The sequence below is a fragment of the Numenius arquata genome, chromosome Z, assembly GCF_964106895.1.
Source record: "Numenius arquata chromosome Z, bNumArq3.hap1.1, whole genome shotgun sequence".
NCBI classification, from domain to species: domain Eukaryota; kingdom Metazoa; phylum Chordata; class Aves; order Charadriiformes; family Scolopacidae; genus Numenius; species Numenius arquata.
In genome coordinates, this window is record NC_133616.1 from 67,313,858 (window position 1) to 67,333,323 (window position 19,466).

The window sequence follows — 19,466 nt, forward strand, 5'->3', positions numbered from 1 at the left end:
CCAGGTAAATTGCACGTTTTGTGATCATGTTCCCTCCCTAGCCAAAATTACTCTTTTCAGAGGTCTGCCTCCAGATCTTCTTTAAACAGTACCTACCACCTGGTTTGCAGAATCTGACAGTGACACAAATTTAAGAACTCGGGCTGTAAATGTAGAGAGCTGTTATCCCAAATGCAGTGTTACACAATAGAAGATGCCACAACAAAAAGCACCAGCAAGAACTGAACTCAGGCAGATTCAACTCAGAAATAAGAAAAATGCATTTAACAGTGTTTCAGAACTAGAATAAACTCCTGAAAAAGGAAAGGGGTTCTCCCTCTCCTGCTGTTTGCAAATCGTGACTCAGTATCTTTCTGGAATATGTGCATTTACAAAAACACAAGGATTTTATGTCAGCACAGTTTTCACTCTAATCACATTAGATTAGGCTATCTAATAAACAAGATTGTAAACATAAAAATGGTTTATTTTGCCTCACAGTCAGGGTACACATGTAATTTGGGATGCCAGGGGACACTAATTCTTGGTATTATTTCTTAACTGATTATTTACATCATATGACGGATAGAATGCTGTTATGGCTTGAGAAACCCACAACAATTTATTGTTGTTTAGACAATTATTCTATCACCCGATGACCCCTCCCCACTCGGGAAAGGGAATCGGAAAAAAATAAGGAAACCTTAGGGTTGAAATAGTTTTAATAGAGTAAGACTAGATAATTAACATTAATAACACTAAAGAACCAGTATTGATCCTGTTACCAATATAAAATATATGAGGATTATACTCAGCCCATTCTGTCAGTAAGAAGCTGTGCACTCCCAGCAGTGAACAGCAAGTGTGGGACAGTGTGAGCACTACGGCTTCAGGAGGAAGGGAAGGGCTCAGGGGTCTGGCATCAGGGCAAGAAGTTCCCAGGATGGCAGCCATCAAGGAAAAGAGAGAGGTGCTCAGCAACTCTCTAATTTATGTTGACTGTGGCGTTCATGGTATGAAATAGTCCTGTTGTCCAGCTTGGGTGAAGTGCCCGGGTCTCGCTCCTCCTTGTCCCCGCACCTGGCGTGGCTTGAGATTACCAAGACCTTGAAACCCACACACCACAGCTGGCTGCAAATATTTTCACAAATCCAGACGCTAGAGTCTTCTGAAAGTGCAGTTTTCCCAAGCGTTAGAAGATAAATTCGTCTGGTGTTGCTCACACCAGGACAAGTACCTTAAAAAATGGTGTTCAGCATGACAAAGCTGCATTTCGCCATAGCTCTACGCAGGTTGTACTGCCCTGCCACCCAGCACACTGGGGGGAAAAATAACGAAAATTCCCTGTTTTAATAGACAGGATGTCTTTAGTGTGGTTGGTAGGTGTCGACTGACAATGCAAAGTCGCTTGTAAAAACTGCAACGCCACACTTGTACTTTTTATTTACATGTATTAGATTTTTCGACTATTTTTCCTTGGGTCGACACGCACACCAAGCCCCTCTGCCACCCCCGGTGCCGCCACAAGGCACTACGACGAGGCGGCGAACCCCCCACACTAGCTCCGGGCCTAGCTCCGGCCCTTCCTGAAAGGCCGCACTTCCGACCCAGAAAGCAGCCAGACACCGCAACGCACCGGACGTAGCCCTGGGGGAGGGGCGGAGGCAGCCCCGCGCCCCAGCGCCGCGCGCCGGCGGCACGGGCGGGCACCTGAGGGGCGTGGCCAGGGAGGCGGGGGGGGGCGTGGTCGGAGCGTCGGGGCGGGGCCAATGCGGCGCGGCGGGGCGGTTGCGTGCCGCGCCGGAAGCGTGGCGCCGTGCGGTGGGCGGGGCCGGCGTTGCTAGGCGGAAGTGCGGCGGCGGGAGGCGGTTGGCTTTTAAAGGTTGCTGAGGCGGTAAAAGGGCGGCGAGCGGCGGCAGGGCCGGGGGGGGTTGGTGGGGTTCTTTTTTCCTTTTCTGCTTCGCCTCGGGGGTGGTTGCGCTACCCGGCACCCGGGCGGAGCGGAGAGATGGTCTCCCGAGCCGCCGATCGGCTGCTGATCGTCGTCTCCGTCCTGGAAGGTAAAAGGGGGTGGGGGCTTTCACTTCAAGAAAGCTTTGGACTAAAGTATTGGAGTCCAGCCGATGTCTTACTACGAGCAGGATCGCTTCACGTGTCTGTCTCTCCTGAAGTATTATTCTCGTGTTTCTGTCCCCTGTTGTCAATATACTGTAAGCTTGTTGACTCGAGTACCTAGCTAATCGTTAAGAGTGCGAGCATGGGGGTTTTGTTTGTTTGGGTGTTTTTTTCTGTTTCGGGTTGTTTGGGGGTTTTCTTGGCCGAATGAGGTCTCTTTGCCAAGTAAATCCTATTATCTCTCTGTCCATTTGTGTAGTTTGCCAGGGAAACTTTAAAATAGGATCCCGTTCTCTGACATGCATCTAGCCCCTCCCGCACTGTGATAGGTCTGCATTTTAGAAGTGTTCACTTCATTTTGTCATTTAAATTGTTAATCAGAATACGGGATGATGCTGAACCCAGGAAAAATCCTGTACAGCTTTAAGTACTCTCCTTATCTAGTAGTGATTTTTGTTTTTTCCAACAATGATGTTTCTTTCCAATGAGTAGTTGGAAAGACATCTTTCATGGCTTTCATTAGATTGTGTTGTGCTGCTTTGGTGTGGGACAGTGATAAAGTCTGCAGTAGAAACAAAACATTCAGTCCATTTCTAACCTTTTCACTTGATTTATTCCCAATCATAGATTTCTCAAAACTAAATCATACTAGTTGTGTAGTTTCTGTCTCTTTTTGTTCTTTGTTACTTAATATCTTGCTGTTTCTGGATGTTTCACAAATAGTCTGTTTCATGGTATGTTCTTCTTTCTTCTGCATAGTGGGAATACTTTTGTTTTTTTAATATGATGAACATAGCTTTAAAGTAAGCGCAGGTAGGATGATACAGGAAATGTATTTTTATGTAATTGATTTATGGTGTAAATCTGAGCTTTCAGTTCTTTGTTTAGTGATGGCACATGGCAATTACACTGTTTTGCAGGGCGCTATTTCCCAAAACGACCCAAGCATATGCTTATAGTTGAAGCAAAGTTTGATGGTGAACAGTTGGCTACTGATCCTGTAGAGCACACTGATCAGCCAGAATTTGCTACGGAATTGGCTTGGGAACTTGATAGGAAAGCACTTCATCAGCACAGGTAACATTAGAAAGTTAAGTCTACTTTGGAGATAAAATTTAATTTTCTTGTCTTTATAGCTACTGAAATACAATTTCTATGTTACTGTAATGTGATTTTTTTTTTTTAGAAACTTTATTTTAGCTGTACACTGATATACCATAATGTCTTACCACATGCTACTTTTGTCTGTTGTGGCAACAAATGATGTTTGAAAATTCTAAAGGATATGTTTTTACACTACTGAAAAAAAACTCAAGAGCTTACAGAAAATTAATAATGCTATAGTTTGAGCATTGGATTCAAGCTTTCTTATGCGTACTGTGACACAGAATTGACTTAACATCAAGCCTGAAAAGCCTATGTAAAGTATTTTAGAAAAAGTCAAATAGAAAAGCTAAGAAATTAAATAAGGTTCCCATAACTGTAATTTGATTTTGACTGACAGATTATATTACCTCCATATTTTCAAAGAAGTTAAAAGGATCACGTTGTCTTTGATGTTTGAGAGAAAAAAGCCTAAATGTACCTTATGCTGGACACCTTATCTCTGCCTCTAAGTATTGTTAAGTGCTTTGCGCAAAAATTTTCTGCGTAAGTCTTATTTTTAAGATAGCCTCACAAGTGAAATCCCAGTTTCATGTGAGGTGCAGTGCTTATTTCTTGTATGAGCATCAGACTGAATTTATTTGTTGCTAATGTCTTTTTAGTAGCGCTTGAGGCTCTGTGAGACTCCAATACACTCCTCTTACAAAACTAACCCAATTGTTCATTCTCCCACTTGATCATTAATTTTTAGATGTTCAGTATAAACTAGTTTCTGACCTATTAAAACTAGTTAAGTAAAAAATACATTTCGTATCATTGGTATGTTTGAAAGTTATGAATTATTTTTGTGAACTAATTGCAGACATAACTCTTACATTGTGGATTTCAACTGAGTTGTTTTCTCAGGCTGCAGCGTACACCTATCAAACTCCAGTGTTTTGCATTGGATCCTGTATCTTCAGCTAAAGAGAATATAGGCTATATTGTACTTGATTTAAGGGGCGTGCAGGAAAAGAAACAGGTACGTTATGGGGTATAAAGCTTTAAAAATTTATATTTTGACAACAGGACTGTTACAGATAGTAAAATTTGAATTAAGGCACAGGCAAAACTTTAGAGTGTTTTGGAATATGATTCCTAGTTGACTGTGTTTGTGGTTTGTTTTTTTTTTAGAGGAGAGACATATTGACTCTCTATAATAACATGGGCAAAGGAAATACTTTTGTACTAGCCTTGCATTTCTGCATTTGAGATACACTTGTAAGCAATACTTCTAAGCAATTCCATGATTTAATTGCCTTGAAAAAAATTTCAGAGCAATTGAATTGAGTCTCCATCATCAATTAGTGTTAAGTCTTAAGTGTTGTGGTTTGTTTTTTTTAATGGATCTCTGTGGAAGGCGTGTTAGGTGATCAGAAGGTCTAGCTCCTTAGTACAGCGTAGAGTAAACATAATGTAATTGCTCATATAAAATTAATAAAATTCTACGTTGTGCTTGATCAAAACATAACTCTGATATGGCTCATAACAGGACCCTGGTGTCTTATTTGGACATCACATTTCTTAAGGATTTGTGATCCTTATAACTTACTCTGCACTTTCAGTTGAGAAACTGTAGTTTTTCTCTTCTAAGATTTATGGCATATCTTTCTTGTTAACTTGTTTACTGTACAAATCAGTGTAAAAGAGTCTATTCAGCTAGTCGTCTAGGAATCATTCTATAGAATCTTTCAGTATAATAGTGTACTCAAAGTAAACAGAACCTTCAAAAAGAAAAAACAAGGTATATTCCTGTAGATGATGAAATAGAAATACTAGAGCAAGTCTAACTTTTCTGTAACAATATTACATTATTTTCCTGAATTTTAAGTACTTTTGGTTTTTATTTTTGCTTTTACTTATGTAGGCACCAAAATGGTATCCTCTGCTTAGTAACAAGTATACTAAATTTAAATCTGAAATACAAGTAGGTGTTGTATTGGAGACTGATTCAAAAGCACTAGTCGATGGTTTTAAAGCAAAGGAGGCACCCCCTAGAGAAGGGAAGGGTAAGTAACATAATGTTGGTCACTGAGAATTAAAAATGTTCCTGTGCGACATGAATGTATTGTTTGTTGCGAATGTGTTGGTTTGAGTCTCAAGAGAATTTTAATTTCATAGCCTTTCCAATGTGAATCCTTTACAGATGATTAATGTACCTTGCGGTAATAAATTTACAAGGATACTTTAATGTGATAATTGTGTGACCTTTCAGATGGACAGAGTTGCAAACCAACTGATCTTTACCTCATTGTTTACTCCTATGGGCGTTTTACTCATTTCAGGGCTTTAGAAAGTTCTGTAATGAAACAAATAATAAAGGAACTTCTTCACAGAATGCAACTTCAGTATTGTGGCCTTGGAATTAAAGTAGTGCAATATTTTATTTGTTGGGTAGGCTGCTTCCCTTTTATGATGTGTTTTTCATCTTATTTAAATCATTCAGTACTTAAATCATGTTTTATTGATAAGGTTTTGTAGTAAATAAGCTTTTGTATTGATAACTTTTGTAGTAAAATTAACTGTTGGGATTCATTCCACTTCTGGAATCCCTTGTACATTCATCGCAGAAATAATTAGTGAAATGTGTCAAAAATCTATTAGAACTCAAATGTTAATGCTAGTAAGTGTTTTTATTTATGTGCTGTGCTTTTCAGTCATTTTTTTATCTGGGTTTTTTTAATGCAAGTAAGTAGTTCTAAAAAAAACAAAAAACAAACCCAAGCCCTTAGAAGCTTGATTTTTAAACATAAGACCCCAAAACAAACAGATTTACCTCCCACCTCATCCCCCACCATAGAGTCTGTCTCCTTCATTCCTGAAAACTGAGCCTCTGTTACAACTAGTGGATTTTCCCCTACTTAAATACTTTGTGTTTCTTGGCTGGGGGATAGCTTTTTCCTAATTCTGAATTCATCATCTGCTTATGATCTGTGGCTGTGGTTTTGTTTAAAAAAAAAAAGGTCAGTGGCAGTAAGTGCTTTAAAGTTTTCCGAGTGCTTTAAAGTTTTCTGACCCGGACTGATGACTTGCCTGCATTGCAAGGGTGGTTAAGGCAGCATGGACGTTCTAGTGTAATCACTTAGCGTACTCTATCCTTTCAGGCTCACAACAAAGCATGGGGAATTTTTCGTACTGTAAGTTTGTAAAGGAGGCAAAGAACTACCAGAACTACTGTAAATGATATGTTAACCTGTACTTCTCATGTGATCTTTCTGCCCACAAGCTCTCCTACCCCTCCTGACAAGGCAGAAAACACAGGAAATCCCTTTTGCCTTCACCCAGCACTGTCTTCCACTTCATGCTTTCTGTGGAATAATTGATGCAAACAAGTTTGCAAGCTTTTCCCTTTCTTCTGTCATCTCAAGATTAGTCAATACCATATTTAGGCAATGGAGGAAATCAAACATGTAGATTTTCATAACTTTAAAGATAATGTTCCAGGCATTGGGTATGACAAAGCTAGACTACCCTGTTCTAGTCTAATCAGATAGTTAAGGAGATGTCTTCCTTTTGGGATTCATACTTTGAGTTATTTTTATTTTTTTTTGCTTACTGGTTTAAGTGGTCTGAAGTTTCCAGTGGTTTAAACAGCCTTTTGGCTCACAACTAAAAGCGCTGTGGCATTGTTCCTATTTGGTGTAACCTGAGGTGCTTTCAAATGTATTGAATTACTGGCACCAAAGAGTAGAAACAAGTAAACCAGAACTCAAATGGTGTTTTATGCACTGAGGACTTCAGATGAAAAATCTTTAAATGAAACATTGCAAAGGTCTGTGGAATGAGACATCATACTTCTTTCAGCAATTGAACAGGTTGTCATATGCAGCTACTGTCTTGCATTTCCTGTAATGACCAAAACAAAGAAACAGCACGGTAGAGACTAACCTGATGAAATAAAGTTCCAGTTGCTGTAATGTTATTCACTGTAACATTAAATAAAAATATGCACTGGCATTCTGTCTAGCATAGAGTTCAAAATAACATCTGTACCCACTGAAGAGAAATTAACTTCAGATTTTTTTTTTTGTAGCTATACCTAAGTTACTTAGGGACTCTTTTGTGTTGAGATGCTTTGGAACCAAGCATCAAGATCTTTATTGGTCATTTTTCCTTTTACATGTACTATAATTAAAGGTAAAATTACTATTTTATGGCAAATTCCTGCAGTAGTCAATAAGGTCACAAGTTACTTATTTATTTTTTCTTCTTTCTTAGCATCTACCCTTCTTTCTGGACTAGACCCTAAAAGTATTGTACCAGTCTTGAATGAAGAAGAGGGCTATCATCAAATTGGACCAGCAGAGTATTGCAGAGACTACTTTGTGTTGTCTGTAACCATTGCATTTGCCACACAATTGGAACAGGTTTGTTTCCTTGCTGTGTGTAGGTTTAAGGAAGTACTATCCTACACTTGTATTTTTGCCCTCCCATTCCTTATTTCTAGTTAGGATTTTTTATTGTCTTGTAAGTTTCTTGCAATAAATAGCCTTGCCCCATATTGAATTAATATACATTAATTTGGTTTTTAAAACTTTCTGTATGTGCTTGCATGTCAAATCACAGATAAAAAGATCAGAATTCTTTTGGAGCACTAAAATTGCATTACTTTAAATTATACACGCTTAGAAAATGCATACGTTTATATTACAATATAGTATAAAAAGTATGTGTATGGGTAATACCAGTCTTCAGTGTGGTGCCCATGTGCTGAACTCCAAGCAAGACAAAATACCTTTCAGTATGAAACAGTAGCGTTTATAGGTTGCCTAAGGGAAGGACTTATTAGCTTGGGTGAAGTGCTGTGCTAATGTGATTATTTCGGCTTTAGACCTCAGCGGCTGTGCTTATGCTCTACTGTACCACACTGATTGACATTGACTGATTTAAAAATATAGGTATGCCCAAGCTACTGTGAAAGTCAGGACTCCAAGCCAGTGGTTTTTTAATTGAGCTGTAACTCATAGTGTATGATAAACTCTCCTCAGTCTTGTCATCTTTTTTCAGAGAAAAAAAATTTCTATGTCAGAATTATAGGGCCTTGTGAAGTAGATAATCTGTGATCACTCTGGGGTGGCTTGTGCCTTTTTAGGCATTGAACTCACAGTTGCAGTGGCGAGAGGATGAAGTAGCTGTTGCTGGCTGTTCCAGTCCTTTATTGTATAACTTTGGTATCTAATCTGCATTGTTTATTTACAGTATAAATATTTTTGCAGAGGCACTGGTTGTTTCTGAATATTTGTGCAGTACTTGACATTATTGAACACATGTCAGTTACAGCCACATTTTGCAAGTTATTGGTATGCTTTTAAAGTAAGACTTTTTTTAATTAGTTTGGATATTAATATAAAAGCTTTATTTTGTGTGTAGCACAAGCTAGGATTTAGGTCAGCTGATTGGTAGTTTGAGATCACGTTAAGCTCTTTAATTTCCAAGCTAATTCTTAAGGATTACAGTAATTAAACATTAATGAAAGAGATACCTTTTTCTTTTCTGCATCTTTTTTTAGTTAGTACCTAGTACTATGAAGCTTCCTGAACGACAGCCTGAGTTTTTTTTCTACTACTCATTACTGGGAAATGATGTCACAAATGAACCTTTCACTGATTTAATTAATCCAAACTTTGAGCCTGAGAGAGCTTCAGTTCGAATACGTAGTACAGCTGATGTCCTTCAGAGTTATCTTTGTGCACAGTCAAAATTGCAGGTAAGCTGTTTCTTCTGAAAGGTGAATGGAAATAAATAATGAAAATAAAAGAAATAAAATGTGGCTCAGGCTGAAACCGGAAGGCATTTCTCCTTCCAAAACTAGATTGTATTTTGTCTCAAATATAAGTTGGTTCTCTTATTGATATGATGGAAACCCTAGCAGCAAGTTTCTCAGCTCGGATGGAGTGCAGTCTCTTTATTACAGTTGCTATAGTAAGCTGGGTTACATGTTGTGATGAAAGATATTGCTGAAACATGATATTTCCAAAGAGCGGATGTTGCATTCTCAAGAGCTGTGAGACCTGCTCTGCAATCAGACCATCTGCAACTTACAGTCCTGCTTTGTGCTGCCTGGGATAAGCTCACCCACACCAGCTGCTCAGGTCATTCTTGCCGAACTTCTAAAATCACTGTCCTCAGCACTCTGTGTGAATAATACAAGAGGTCTGGCTTTTTTCCCCACTCCTTAGCCACATACTTTTGTTAAATATACTATAGCCATATTTGGGCTGTCAGGGGATATTGCTTATCTTTAGCTATGCCTTTAAATGGGGGACATGGTTTAGTGGTGGAGTTGGCATTGTTAAATTTATGGTTGGACTCAACGATCTTAAGGGTCTTTTCCAATGTAAGTGGTTCCCTGATTCTAAATATTGGGTAGTATTGAAACTGTTTATGGCAATCTGTGTCTGGCTCACACTTAACTTGTTACGAAATAAGACTATTTGGTTGAGTGTAGTATAGAGTTTCTAGTAACATAGCTGGTAAATAAGAGTTTTAGTTATACAAAGTAAGTCTTGGATCCAGACCCTTTTAAAGTTTATTTTTCTTTAAACTTGTACATACCATTCTAGTTTTGTTATCCACATTATAGAATCATAGAATTATTCAGGTTGGAAAAGACCCTTGGGATCATCAAGTCCAACCATCTGCCCTACTCTACAAAGTTCTCCCCTACACCATATCCCCCAACACCACATCTAAATTACTCTTAAACATATTCAGGGATGGTGACTCGACCACCTCCCTGGGCAGCCTCTTCCAGTGTCTGACCACTCTTTCTGTGAAGTATTTTTTCCTAATGTCCAGTCTAAACCTACCCTGTTGCACCTTGAAGCCATTCCCTCTTGTTCTATCGCTAATTACCTGTGAGAAGAAACCAGCACCAACCTCTCTACAATATCCTTTCAGGTAGTTATAGAGAGTGATGAGGTCACCCCTCAGTCTCCTCTTCCTCAAACTAAACAGTCCCAGCTCCTTCCATCGCTCTTCATAAGATTTATTCTCCAGGCCCTTCACCAGCTTTGTTGCCCTCCTCTGCACTCGCTCCAGCACCTCGATATCTCTCTTGTATTGAGCTGCCCAAAACTGGACACAGTACTCAAGGTGTGGCCTCACCAGTGCTGAGTACAGGGGGACAATCACCTCCCTACTTCTGCTGGTAACACTATTTCTAATACAAGCCAGGATGCCATTGGCTTTCTTGGCCACTTGGGCACACTGCCGGCTCATATTCAGCTGCTTGTCAATGAGAACCTGGAGGTCCTTTTCTTCCAGGCAGCTTTCCAGCCACACTTCCCCAAGCCTGTAGCGATGGATGGGGTTGTTGTGGCCCAAGTGCAGGGCCTGGCACTTGGCCTTATTGAACCTCGTAGCATTAAAGTTGGCCCATTGATCCAATCTATCCAAGTCTCTCTGTAGACCTTCCCTATCCTCATGCAGATCAGCACTCCCGCTTAACTTGGTGTCATCTGCGAACTTAATGATGATACACTCTATGTCCTTATCAAGATCATTGATAAAGATGTTAAACAGAAGTGGTCCCAACACTGAGCCCTGAGGAACACCCCTTGTGACCACCAACTGGTTTTAATTCCATTGACCACCACTCTTTGAGACCGTCCATCCAGCCAGTGCTTGATCCACCAGATCGTATGCTCATCCAGGCCATGAGCAGCCAGTGTTTCCATGAGAATTCTATGGGGAACAGCGTCAAATACTTTTCGAAAGTCTAGGTAGACAATATCCACAGCCTTCCCCTTGTCCAATAATCAGGTCATCTTGTCATAGTAGGAGATCAGGTTCATCAGGCAGGACCTGCCTTTCATAAACCCATGCTGACTAGTCCTGATCCCCTGGTTGTCCGTTATATGGCTTGTAATGACACTCAAGATGGTCTGCTCCATGATCTTCCTTGGTACCATTAGTTTAAGAATTATTCTGTTGAAATAATAATAATTTCAGATTTTTTGTCTCAACTTTAAATATCTTTCTAATGACAGTTTTTGGGGAAACATATGCACTGATGTGTTTGGAATTTAGTCGTAGTCTCTGGTCTTGAAACAATGTATTTAATTTATCATATTGTAAATATGTACACGTACGGAGAATTACAACTGCTTTCATCGTGTTAAAGAATGACTTTTTGACAAGAGTTGTCAAGAGATCAGATCCACCTCTTGATTTACAGTTTTCTTTCTCTGACTTCTCTACTCAGCTTCTTAAAATTTAGGATATCGAATCAGAGCACTGTATCCTTATAATTAATACTTAATACATTTTTTTTCCCAAAAGGAAGGCTTTAGTCATAAAAGGTGCTAATTGCCAGATGAGGAGAGAGGTGTGTATATTTATAATGTGTATGATTGTATTTCAGTATTTGTGTATGTACGTATATACCCACTGCAGTGTGTATATTGGCAGCTGACACCTTTTAGCATTAAAGTCTTAATAAAGTCTTTTAGCATTAAAGTCTTACACTTAATAAAAGATCAGAATACAGTGTTCTGATGTACTAAAACAGAGCTGAAGTGACTCTTATTTGGGAAGAAGCAAGTTGGCGTGTAACTTTCAAAGAGTAATTTTCACTGAGGAAAATAAATTATGTAGAGTGTGGATTTTTTAAGAGCCATCTCTCATTTAGGTATGTAAACTGTGAAAGGAAGAAAGAGTTGAGTCAAGTTTTGAAAAAGGAATAACGATTCTTACCAGGAATTAAGGACACAGTTACTTAATTCCAAAAATCCTTACTATTTACGTGGTGTCTAAATATATGCACAAAGGCTGAGCTTTCAAGTAGTATTTTTTTTCTTTACCTTGTAGTCATGCATTTTATATTAGGGGCATTATGCCCCTCTATATTAGGGGCAAGAACCTGCACTGTGTTTAGAAGCCACGGACTATTGAATTTGTTCTGTGGAAGGGATGATAGGACAGGCCCTCAGAAGGGCAGTGCAGTGATCTGCTACTGGCAAATCCTACTTGCTCAATAGTGAAATTTCATATCTGTTCTTATACTGCTCAAAATACTTGATCATCCCTAGTCCTAGTTCTAGTTGAGAACATTTTCATCTGTTGTATCTATGCTACTGTTAGTAGAGGGTAAACAGTTCAAGTGGAAATGCACGTGCCAGTTACTTTCTAGCACTTTTTTTTTATATATACAGATCCATCTTTGCTGTGGGGACCAGTCCCTTGGAAGCACTGAAATACCTCTGTCTGGACTACTGAAGAAAGGAAGTGTGGAGATTGATCAACACCCTGTGGCAATAGAAGGAGCATTTGTCCTTGTTCCACCAAATAGAGCTAAACAGAAACTGCCACAGTTGCCTTTGGATACGGGCCCTACTGTTGGAGTATCTGTAATTCTGCAAAGGGAGAGTTTGAGTGCCCAGGTACAGCTTACCCATTTAATGTTGGTTTAGACACTGTTTCACAGTTTTGTGTTTAAAAATTGTTCCTTCTAAGTCTTGTTTGACAGTTAAGTATGTAAAAGAAAACCTGAAAGAATAGGTTGCTTTATATGAATAATCCTTTCATTGCTTCATTTTTCTGCGTCAGAAAAATTGTCTCAAACTATAAAAATGTTGTAGACTGAATTTTTCAGTGCAAGCTGTGATCAATAAGAAAACTGTATCGCTTCATTCAGCCTTTGATTCCCGTAAATGCTCCAACTGAACCTAAACAGCTACAGGACAAACTTCTTTCACCTATGAGTGAGAAAACAGAGGGCCTCCAGCAGAGATCCCAGAATGTCCTGTCTCAAGCTGACCACTCTTCTTCAACAGAAGATGAAGCAACAGAAAGTGAAGTTGAAAGTCTGAAACTTGAAAAAGGCACGAAGCTAAAGAAAAAGGGTATGTGGTATATAATTTTTTCCCCAGTTGTCAAGTGTGTTCTTGGATCATGTACTAACCAGTTGTGATAAATTTCAGGCAAGTAAGAATTACTAACATAATGTTTATTCTCCTCCTATTATTTATTTTAACATTTGAATGTGGTGGTTGTTGAAAACACTTGGAAGACCCACATTGGGGATTTGGTGATGTGTAGGTTACGAGTGGTGTGGATCGTCATCAGCTTCAAAAATACCAGAAATGTTTGCAATTCCCTGAACTTGAGAATGGGAAGGTTCAGTACAATAACCCATGAAGAAACTGACCTGCTCAATGAGGAGGTGAAATGGCCTAACATTCACACCTATTAAATAGAAAGGCAGGGAAAATATGGGAGTTCTAAGATGTCTAAGGAATTTACTATGTGGATAAAAAAATTGTGAAAATAAGTGTTCATACTGTACAGATTACTAGACAAAAAACAAGCAACAGGGTTGTTTATTTTTACATTATCCTTTTGTAGGGACTTGGTAGCCCATATAGCCTTCTGAGACTTCCCTTGTTTTGTCTTTGATTTGAGGACTGGATTGAGGAGAAGTCAAAGAGAAACAGAGATGAGAGAGAGAGAAATACTATACTAATGATATAGTAAAGCTCACAATAAAGATTGTTAGTTTGCTGAACGTCACTGAACATGCATCTTAAGAGATGACTTATGAATAAAGCCAGATGATTCTTTTTTTAATGGTATTTGTATTACTGTTGAGATAGATTTTCCTATACAGAACTGGGTGTCTTTAGGACCTATGTCCTAGAACGTGTTCTCAGGATTTGTATGCTAATTAGATAACTTGAGTCACCATCCCTGGATGTGTTTAAGAGCCGTATAGATGTGGTGCTGGGGGATATGGTATAGGGGAGAACTTGGTAGAGTAGGGTAGATGGTTGGACTTGATGATCCCAAGGGTCTCTTCCAACCTGGACGATTCTATGATTCTAACTTTTCTTTTAGTCCTAACTGATCTTATCTAAGCAAGGATTAAGTCCCTTATATGGAATGTATTAAGAAAAAGTATTGTCAACACAACTGCGGATTCAAACTAGCTGCTAAAAAATCCAGGATTTTGCTTTTTTTATTACTAGTAATAATAATTTTATAACTCTTTTGGTAAGTTGTAAAAGGTTTCATTTCACATTTATCTTTCAGGGCTGGTGGCTGAGTCTTGCCAAGAGGCTAACAAACAGTACACTGAAGAGCTTCCAGTTTCCAAATCGCAGAGCAGAACAAAGTCACCTCTAGTGTCAGATCTGCAAGATTCCAGTAATGCAAAATTTATCGAACTTAGTACATTGAATGAAATTTGAATATAATAACAACTTAAATGAATTTTATCAGTAGGCTGTATGCACTTTTTGTTCTCTTGTGACATCCTTAAACTGCTATTCAGCCATTTCATTGCACCAAGCAATCTAGTCACACTTGAATCACTGAAAATTATTTTATTCCTATGTTGTGCTAACTAGCTGATGTTGAAGTAGTATTGAATTTTTCTTTTTTGTATTGTTACCGTTAATGCAAATAAAACACTTAAAACCAAGCAGAAAAAAATTAAGTCAACACTAGCAATGATGTATTTCTTGAAAAATGGCAAAATGGAAACATTTTAGATAATTATGAAGAAAGAGGATCAGAACAACTGACACTTACAAAAGGCAGTTGAGTTCTCTAGCAGTTTTTGGAGGATACCTTTTGGAGACGCAGTGTGTAAAACTTGTAGTTTGACCTTTTACTCCTTGAAGGGAGTATTGGGTCCCCGTGTAAGTACTTGAGAAGCCTAGGTGCAATTGGACAGGCACTTACTATAGCTTCTGCTTCTTAAATTATGAAGTGGATGTCACAGTACGTGGGTTCTGATCAAAGGGCATAAGCACATATGCTTTGCGGACCTAGCTAGACCATTTTAATTTGTTTCAATAGGTAAATCTCAGCTTGGGACCAATAGTTGATGCTGCCTTACATGAGCACTGAATTGACCTGGTGCTCTGTTTCTCAGTTCCGACCTAGAGGTTAGTTAAAGCAAACTAAGTTACTGTAAACTTTTTTTTTGTAAGCCACCCCCTTCTAGCCAACTTGAGGGCATGCAGGAACAATTATGTAAACTGCTGAAACAAAAGTCTTCCAGCATCCTTCTGAAGAATTTATTTTCTTGGATCTTAGTCTAAACTTTTCTTCAGTGAGATAAACTTACATAGCTTTGAAGATTAATAAAAAAATGAAAATATTACAGAATCTTTTAAGAAGATTTTAAATCTATTGGGGTTTTGATGATGTGGTGGGTTTTTTTTCGGAAGGAGTAACTTACAAATAGAGTGGCTATTTTTCATATTAGCTTATATTGCAAGGAATTGAAATCTCTCAGGGAAGCCACCCATCTATATTTGCGTTTAAAGTGTGAGACCTGTCTTTAAGATTTTGTTATTGTGGGCAGAACAAATTATTAAAAACACGAACAAATTCTATTCTGTGTTTTCAGCTGATAATGGTCCATTAGCTGCATCTCAACCGAACCCTGCGGGTGCATCCAGTTCTTCTGAGCTTGTCTCAGCACAGAAAATTGTCATTCCAGCAGCATCTCATCACTTCTGCTTTTCGATAGACTTACGAAGTATACGTGGTCTGGAAGTTGGTTTTCCAATAAATTGCATTTTAAGGTACGGTTTATTTTTGATAACTCATGGTAATAACTACTTTATTTTCAATACAAAGCCTTCATAATCTAAATGATTGCTGGCAGTATGCTGCCTGATGCATTTTACCTTTAGAGAGCTGATTTTCAGTAGCGAAATACTTTGGAACTTTCCTCTGACTCGTAACTAAAATTGTGAGCATTACAGCATTAAAGATAGTATGTAAAACTTCACCTGCACTGTAATTTGCATTAAACCTCACTTGACAATACAGGCCCTCATTCAGTCCTTAGAGGAAGAGGAGGATGACTTGTCTGCTTACTTTGTGGATGCTTTTCCAGCTGACTGAAGTAGTGATTTCTGTAGCTTTCCATGTTTCCACCAAGAACTGTTTGTAGTGTTTTAGCAAAAGACAGATCACCTGGTTTGTGTGTGGCAGTGAAGCAGGTTCTAGTCTTAGAGTGAGAACCAGTGTAGTAAATGCAGTATCTATCATTCTGAGTATATCAGGGTTTTTTGATAGTCTTTGCATACAAGAAGCAAAGCTTATTAGGGAGAAGTAGCATCTTCTGTTATATTAATTTGTAGAGGTACAAAAAAGGTAAGCTTTATGGATACATTTATTTTATTAGTAACTTAGCTAACAGCTGGCATCATCAATTCGAGCAAAGCGAAGCTCAAGAGGTTCTTAGCCTTCCCTTTGTAGTTTGTCATACATTGAAATACAGTAGTTCCAGGCCACACTGTAAATCGTATTGGTGAAATGATTCAGTTTCTTTTTAGTGAATTAAACTGTGGGAATTAAAAACTAAATTCTTCAAATGTGACTGAAATTTTCAAGTGGTGCTAACACTGTGGATATGTATACTTAGTTATGAATTATTGTGTGTTAGACCAGTCTTAGTTGTAAACATAGTCATAAATGTTCTCAACTAGCAACCTACATCTCAATCTAATATTCTTTCTGTTTCTCTGCTCACTTTTATAAAAGTTCTGCAATTATTATATAGAGATTAATTCAGATTGTTATGAACATACAGGTTATTGAAGTTTTTTGTCAAAATAACAGCAAATATAAATGAAGGTGGATCAGTGCTGAAGTAAATGAGAACATGAGTATTTAAGAACTAAATTCTATTGTTGGATGTATTTCTGTAGTTTTTACTAACTTTAATACAAGTTGTGCTTCAGTGAAGGATGTCTAACCTGGTTTTCTTGTTGCAGAAGGTTTTATAAAAAAGTATCTATTAAATTATCTTTTGATTATTTTTGTTATTGTTTTTGTTAGGTACTCGTATCCATTTTTTGGCAGTGCAGCACCTATTATGACAAGCCCACCTGTAGAAGTGAGAAAGAACATGGAAGTCTTCCTTCCACAGTCCTACTGTGCATTTGACTTTGCAACTATACCTCATCAGCTTGAAGATACATTCCTCAGGTGATAATTTGCATTCTTTTTATCTTAATTACATTTTTCTATTTTTTGTTGTAAATGCAGTCACAAGTTCAATTTTTTTTATTTGAGATCAACAGTTTGAGAATTTAGTGAAAATCCAAGTGGCTAACACCAATGGATACTTAATAGACTGCTCTTCCACTTTCTCTGTTACTTACATTTAAAGTCAGGGACTCTAAAATTCTTGCTTTTATCTCTTGAGTACTTATGCAGCAATCGTTGCTTACAGAAGCAAGTGCTGTTGCTTTAAGTTGTTAAATTCAAGGTTTGATAGCATAGTTTTAACAATGCATTACACCAGGTACCTGGGAAACTGAGTTCAGTGTTGAGGGCTGTGGCACAATCGTCCCAGTAGTCCCACCAGCTTTTGATAACTGATTCAGATGTGGGATAAAGAATCATCAAAACAGTGGTATTTTGAAAGAAGAGGTGGAGGAGATGTATTTGAGTGGCAGTGACTAAAATCTATTTATAGGTATTAAATAAGGTCTAGGTCTGTTAAGATTATTCAGTCAGTTGCTTTCACTGCAGCATTGTGCTTTCTAATAATTGGAGAAAGGAATGATAATTGGACCTAAGTGATAGAGAAGATATGAAGTCAGTCAGTCTCATTCCTCTGTGAGTGAGAGGCAGTAAACCCATCTCATTGTTTGAAAGTTGTGACCATCATTGATTTGGGAGGTTACCTCTAGAACATGAGGTCCTTTTTCCATATGAATAGGAATGCTTCCTCTTTTGTGTCGATGCCTAATGCTAAAATCATTTGTTTCAGATTACCTCTGCTAGTTGAATTGTGGCACAAGGATAAAACAGCCAAAGACTTGCTTCTAGGTGTGGCGAGACTTCAGCTTTCAAATGTTTTGGCTTCGGAAAAAACCCGGTTCTTGGGTGGTAAAGGTGAACAATGCTGGCGTCAGATTTGTAATGAAACAGTCAGTGTCACAGCAGCACAAGGGTAAAACTATTTTAAAAAATACTTACTCTGTAGCAAGTTTTGAAGAATTGTTTGTTTAGTATTTCCTTGAAAAAGGACAAGCTCTTCCTGTTTACCTTTTTGAATAGGTAAACAGGCTGCAGAGTACTGCAATATGGGGGTGGGAATAGGCATCCAAGGTGTTAAAAGTTAAATTGCCACAGGCATACTGTGCAACCCCACACCACTACCAGAGTCATTGTAATAAACCTTTATATATATAATCATGATCTTAGATAAGCTTCATGGACAGATTTAAGAAATAAATAATTGGAAAAAATGTTATTGAGGCACTTTCCTGAATAAGTTACTTAAGGATTACAAAAAGGTGTTGATATTCCAGAAAATAGTTAAGATTGTTTTCCATAGCATGCTTTTAGATATGACTGACTTCTGTGAAAATTAGGAGGACAGATATATCTGTAGAGTGGAGATGTTCCTGTTTCAGGATTATACCCTGTGATAGTAGCAGGAGTTTGAGCTTGTGTACATTAGAAGGAGCAGTGTTATTAGTTAATATTTTGTCAGAAGATAAATGTTCATTTACATAGAGAAGTGACATTCTTTTTTATGTATATGAAGAAACTTAACTTGTAGCTACTTCTGTCCTGTGTCCTTTTTGAAGATGTGAGCTGTGCTAGCAAGTGTCTAGATCCTCATCTTCTGTGTGATAATGGAACTTGATTATGCCTTTAGAAATAAATATAATTGCTATTAAGACTGAGGTCAGTTTTAAACTGCTAATCCTACAGATAAATAAAACATACTATATTTGACACACAGGAAACTTCAGGTTACTGGCACAAAGACTGATATCCCCCCTCCTCCCACATTGATAGAAAATTGATCTCTAGCTGCATTTTTAACTTTGTGTGAAAGCCACCATGGCCTCACTGTGTGGAGAGCTACTTTATGATCTCACTGTACATTAAGGTTCACACTTTCACTAGTAATAAATTTGTTAAAATGAAATCTGGTTTTGCACAAAACTTAATAACCACTAGATGGCATTCTCAAAATGTAATCAAGTCTTCATTTTGCTGTGCTGATAGCTTTTTAGCTTTGGTCTTGTTTGTGTAACATTCTTTTTACACTGATATGCTAAACTGACTTAATTACTCAGATTTCTGAGGTCCGCTACCTTGAATCTTCTTTTGTTTTTTAATCGGTAGATTAAAACTGGTAGAAAGTTGTAAGAATAAAAGTTATAAAAATTTAATGCAGTAATTTATGTTAACTTATGTGAAGTACAAATGTTTGGGTTTTTCCCTTGCAAATAACTGTGTAG

The 19,466-nt window shown here is 38.1% G+C and overlaps 1 protein-coding gene across 1 annotated transcript in view; it reads left to right on the forward strand.

Moving 5' to 3' along the window:
• The first annotated feature begins 1,987 nt into the window (after positions 1-1,987).
• CEP120 (centrosomal protein 120) overlaps positions 1,988-19,466 on the forward strand; it is a 39,579-nt gene continuing 22,100 nt past the window's right edge. Inside the window, exons 1-12 of the mRNA XM_074166171.1 lie at positions 1,988-2,039; positions 3,015-3,171; positions 4,105-4,219; positions 5,105-5,246; positions 7,456-7,604; positions 8,747-8,944; positions 12,393-12,620; positions 12,875-13,082; positions 14,269-14,382; positions 15,596-15,773; positions 17,038-17,187; positions 17,978-18,160. Of these exons, the coding sequence (XP_074022272.1) occupies positions 1,988-2,039; positions 3,015-3,171; positions 4,105-4,219; positions 5,105-5,246; positions 7,456-7,604; positions 8,747-8,944; positions 12,393-12,620; positions 12,875-13,082; positions 14,269-14,382; positions 15,596-15,773; positions 17,038-17,187; positions 17,978-18,160 (1,874 nt within the window). The remainder of the gene's footprint in view (positions 2,040-3,014; positions 3,172-4,104; positions 4,220-5,104; positions 5,247-7,455; positions 7,605-8,746; positions 8,945-12,392; positions 12,621-12,874; positions 13,083-14,268; positions 14,383-15,595; positions 15,774-17,037; positions 17,188-17,977; positions 18,161-19,466) is intronic.